Genomic DNA, 4,946 nt, shown 5'->3' on the forward strand with positions numbered 1-4,946 from the left:
TATCCTTCATCCACGTCAAATCAGCACCAGCACAAAAGTAATCTCCATTTCCTTTCACAATTAATCCTCGAATCGTCTGGTCTTTACTAATAGACGAAAAGGCCGTTGACAACTCTGCGATGGTTTGACCCGAAAAGGCATTCTTCTTTTCAGGACGATTGATTGTGACTGTTGCAATCTTGCTATCATCTACCTATCGGTTATAAAGCCATTCGACCGCCACCTGAACCAATACTTGTGGATTCGTTTCCACAGAGAACTGTCTAATCAAACTTGTTCTCCTTATGATTTGAGGCAGATAGCGTAGAGAGATACGACTCAACATCTCTTCTTTGTGAAAAATAGAAAAAGTCTACAAAAGTGTCACTACATAAAACGGCCAATTTCAGTAATCCACTCAATCATGGGAAAGAAAGAGCTTGATCCTGTGCAAAAGTATCGTAAGAATCTAAAGAAGCAAGTGAAATACTTTGGGGATAGATGATTAGTAGAAGTATGAAAAGAACGAAAGAGAGCGGAAACAACTTCGCAAGGAGATGGGAAAGAAGTTAGATGCCGATAAGATCCATCAGCGTGTAGATGCATTTGAAGGCGATTAGTTCTAGTTAGCATTTCTTGAAAAGGAGGAGCAAGCTGGAAGGATGACTGTTGGAATGCGAAATGAGAAAACCGAAGTAGATGATTCCTGTTTGTACTGATTTGAAGTTATCAATGCAGTTAAAAACCATTTCCAAGAAGCGGAAAGAAACAGATTACAAATTCATGCCAAAAGTAACGTAAGCGTCGATTGAGCAATTTGATGGATAGAATCAATGAGATGCGAGGAGCAAAGGGACGTATCTCTTGTGGACTGTAAAGTGATTTTCTAGATAACCAACTTGATCTAGAAGATAAGGAGAAGAAGGAGATATCTATGCCCGATTTACACAATACTCCACCTCCTCCTCCACCCATTGCGGGTCCTCATATCCCTGTTCAGATTAGCAATCCGTTTGCAGCACCATCGAAGCCTGTAAATGTTGGTTCGGTAACAGTTTCGTCATCCATGATTCCTTCAACTGTGAAACGACACACAACTTCTCTAGTTGAAAAGAAAATAGAGACAGAGAAGAATCCCATCGCTGCTTCGCTCGTATCAACATTACCTTCCACAAATCAGATTGAGCAAGAATCGTTCGTTCCTGGACCCCAACTCCGATTTACCCTTGTTCCTTACGGAGAGCAAGAGTCTGATGATGAGGTTCCTCCACCACCGCCTCCAGAACAACCGTCTAACGACGATAAAGACCTAGCAGATTTCATGGCATCCATTGCTGGTTTGTGAATTGTTTCTTAACAAACAAAAACAACTATTCTACACAACATTAGACGAATTCTGCAAGAAACATTATGAAGCGATTCAGAGATTGTTCACAATATCCACATGGTCCTTTTCAGACAGGGATAACTTTGTACATCATTTTCGCTTACCAATGTTCATAGTTGACACAGAGAATCAATACATACCTAAACTAAAGGAAACAAATCTAGAATGAAGATAATTGTGGTAATATGAGTTTGTGGTAACGTGGAATTCATCTGATTGGTCGCGGGATCCCAAGAATTCTGTTTGCTCCATTCTATAGCATATACTCAAAACACTATCTCCAAAGACTGGTAGACCAAGGACAATGAGAAATTTATTTCTAGTAAGATATGGAAGGGGAAAACAAGACAATTCCATCAGAACCTACGGAAGATGCACCGGTTTCAACGGAAACAATCAGTAAGGAGATGGAACGTCGTGATCAGTACAAATTGTATGTGACAAATCTGAAAACATGGATGACTCAGAAAGAAGCTCAAAAGTTATTTCAAGAGAAGAAAGTTGATGGAATCAAGTGCGAAATGAATACAAGGATAATAGATAGATCTGTGAAGAAACAACGTGGGAAACAGTTTGCATTTGTGACTTTCCATTCTGTCGAGTCCAGAGATTTGGCAAGAGAAGTGATTGAACAAATTGAGGTAGAAGGCAAGAAACTTAAGTGCAAGGATGTCTTTTCTGTTCTCAGAAGTGATATGTAGCCAAACCTTCAAAAGAAGAGAGAAAAGCATGAACCCAAATCACGAGATGAGGGGGAATTACGTGAGAACAAACGACAGAAAGTGTCAAATGAGGTACCCGAAAGTTTTTACTATTGAAATGACTAAGGAGATAGATGCAACTACAAATGATGTTGTTGCTCCTTGGTGGAATATTTCATACGAAGAGCAGTTGAGCCGTAAAGAAAAGGAGATGCGTCAAGTATTGAAACGCTGTAATCGTCGTATAGCCAAGAAGGATCGTGAGAAAGAGAAGAAGGCGAAGGAAGGAGGTCGTGCAGGAAGCATAAAGCAACCTTGTAATGAGTTTCTTCGAAATGGTCATTGCAAGTATGGTGATCGTTGTAAGTACCTACATCTATCGATAGATGAATATGAAAAGATGGTAAGAGAAGAAAAGGAAGCCAAAGAGAAGGATGGAGATGAGAAGAAGGATGGAGAGAAACATGAGAATGAACAACAACCAGAAAAGGAAGTAACCATGTCCTCTGATGATGGAGGAGTGGAGTACTCGAAGGTGAGTGAGGAGGATGGCCAGATCTGTACAATGCTTCCTATTCTTACAGCTGAACCTCATGAAGGATATCGGAATAAGTGTTCCTTTACGATTGGTATTCTTCACTCTTCATTCTGACTTATAGGTAAGAACAAAGATGGGCAACCTTGTGTTGGCTTTCGCATGGGAAGTTTCATTAATGGGAATGTGGTTATTGGTGATATCACGTAAGGATGAATAGCATGAATAATATCAGAGATGTGGTGGTAGTATCACCATTAATGAAACAGGTTGTGACAAGTGTTCAATCGTTCATTTGTTCGAAATCATATGAAGTCTATGATATGTGTAATCATGTTGGATTCTGGAGATCACTTCTTTTGCGTTATTCAGCTCGAACAGATCAACTTTGTGTTCTCCTTGTAGTTGGTAATCCTTATGTGAAATCGACCCCCAAAGCAGAAGAGGCAGAAGAATGTCTGACAGACTCGATTCGACAAGAAATCGATTCAGTTATGCAGGAACTCGTCACTTCGTTAAAGTCTTCGTTCTCATGTCTTGCGTCTTTCGGTTATCAAATGTTGATCTTGATTATCTCCTTCATACATAGCTTTACTGGTCTATCAAATCCTGGATCCGATTGTCCTACTATCACCATTCACGGTAAGGTTCATTCCTTGTTCTCATGAAGGTCGCCCATATATTGAAGAGAAGCTCTTCGATCTCACCTTCCGTGTGTCTCCTTATGCCTTCTTCCAGGTCAATACACCTGTTGCTGAGGTTCTCTATAAGAACATTGGTGACTGGCTGTCTCTTCACGAGAACACATTACTCCTGGATGTGTGTTGTGGAACAGGAACAATTGGTCTCTGTCTCGCGAATCGGGTGAAATATGTAGGACCCAGTGTTTATCCTGATGAGTAGTTGATTGGTGTCGATATTGAAGCATCAGCTATTGAGGATGCGAAGTTGAATGCTGTGGCCAATGGAATCACGAACTGCGAGTTCATTTGTGCTCCTGCTGAGAAGGTGATGACAGATCTATTAAAATCAAATGCTGCAAAAGGTAATAGAGATATATGAAGCTAATTCGAAGACTATGACCATATCGTAATGATCGTGGATCCTCCACGCTGTGGACTTCATAACAATATTATTACTGCCTGCAGAAAGTGTAATGCTATCACAGAACTCATTTATGTATCCTGCAATCCAACGGGTTCTTTTGTTGATAATACTTGTGGGTTTCTGAACTACTTTTGATTTGTAGTGAATCTCTGTTGTCAAGTGTCCAGGAGAACTCCTGGATCCCCTTTTACAGCCCTGAAATCCCAACCTGTCGATCTTTTCCCCTCTACGGAACATTGCGAACTAATGACTCTGTTTGCTCATATGTAATATTGTTTGTTATCCAATTGTGTCTCGCTTGATTTCCCCCCCTAAGAAGAGAGACTCGGAACAAGCTTTTATTTGGATTTATTTGATCTTCCAATCATCTTATAATGAGTTACGCTGTTAGGAACAAAGGTCTTTATAGCCACAATCAGTCCAAAAAAGGTGGCAAAAAGTGTCGAAAGAACGAAACCCCCGAGTGTTTGGTGATCGACATGGGTTGATTATCAATATAGAAGTGACCACTGAACAGGTGAAATGCTAATCCAGTTTTGCTTTTGCCATAAATATAGTGTATGTAGGTTAAATATTAATGATTTCTGAATCGTGATCTTATTTTGCATCTAGATTACTAGGTTTCTACATGGAAGCTATCGATTCTGATGATTACTCTAGTGTCGGCACTTCCCATCGTGGGGGAAATGCTGACCGAGACAGTAGAAACAAAGTTGGCGAAAGAGATTCCAAGAGTAAGTGTGTTTGTGTTTTGTTCTGATTTCTAGATATAGACTATGCTAAACTAATGGAAGAGTCTGTGGATAAGCTCCGGATGCCTATTACAGATGGAAAGATCCAGCTTGAGGGCTGTAGAGTGTTAGAGTCACTTTCTGAATCTGGTATGGGTATTGATATTGTGGTTCATTTAGTAGAGGAGAGTATCCAATTCTTTTGCGAGATGGGAGTCATTCCTGTTCTGATTAAGGCAATGCGCGCCAGAGGCAGAGATTCCCGGTTTCAGGCTTCCGCTTGTAATACTATCAGACATATAGGAAGTGACGGTAGGATTTAGAGTGTTTCATTGCTAATTATTGTAGGTCGCATAAAGGATATGGTATTCCAGAATAATGGTGTGGAGAACATCGTGAAGAGTATGCTAAATTTCCCAGACCATGAGGACATCCAGGAAGGTGCTTGTTTCTGTCTTGAGCATTTCATTGATCATGGTAGATATGATATGGGTTGTTGATCGTAG

At 40.4% G+C, this 4,946-nt stretch overlaps 3 protein-coding genes across 3 annotated transcripts in view; all 3 read left to right on the forward strand.

Annotated features, from left to right (window-relative positions):
- Positions 1–403: 403 nt before the first annotated feature.
- Positions 404–1,324, forward strand: JH06_0910 (hypothetical protein; the record flags this gene model as incomplete). The annotated part of the gene is made up of 6 exons (XM_014673434.1): positions 404–460; positions 492–575; positions 606–674; positions 706–776; positions 808–836; positions 870–1,324. 6 exons carry the CDS (start codon positions 404–406, stop codon positions 1,322–1,324), a joined length of 765 nt encoding a protein of 254 aa, XP_014528920.1.
- A 371-nt stretch (positions 1,325–1,695) lies between these two features.
- On the forward strand, positions 1,696–3,979 carry JH06_0911 (23s rRNA (uracil-5-)-methyltransferase; the record flags this gene model as incomplete). Its single annotated transcript, XM_014673435.1, is given in 11 exon segments — positions 1,696–1,880; positions 1,911–2,037; positions 2,068–2,170; positions 2,202–2,696; positions 2,727–2,808; positions 2,823–3,143; positions 3,192–3,244; positions 3,273–3,475; positions 3,506–3,647; positions 3,678–3,821; positions 3,852–3,979. The coding sequence occupies 11 exon segments, from the start codon at positions 1,696–1,698 to the stop codon at positions 3,977–3,979; spliced, it is 1,983 nt and encodes a 660-aa protein (XP_014528921.1).
- Positions 3,980–4,395: 416 nt separating this feature from the next.
- Positions 4,396–4,946, forward strand: part of JH06_0912 (hypothetical protein) — a gene marked incomplete at both ends in the record, with an annotated part of 29,962 nt that continues 29,411 nt past the window's right edge. Inside the window, 4 exons of the mRNA XM_014673436.1 lie at positions 4,396–4,447; positions 4,477–4,590; positions 4,624–4,752; positions 4,789–4,917. Of these exons, the coding sequence (XP_014528922.1) occupies positions 4,396–4,447; positions 4,477–4,590; positions 4,624–4,752; positions 4,789–4,917 (424 nt within the window). The remainder of the gene's footprint in view (positions 4,448–4,476; positions 4,591–4,623; positions 4,753–4,788; positions 4,918–4,946) is intronic.

This window comes from Blastocystis sp. subtype 4, assembly GCF_000743755.1.
Source record: "Blastocystis sp. subtype 4 strain WR1 chromosome Unknown seqid_0042, whole genome shotgun sequence".
Lineage (NCBI taxonomy): Eukaryota > Bigyra > Opalinata > Blastocystidae > Blastocystis > Blastocystis sp. subtype 4.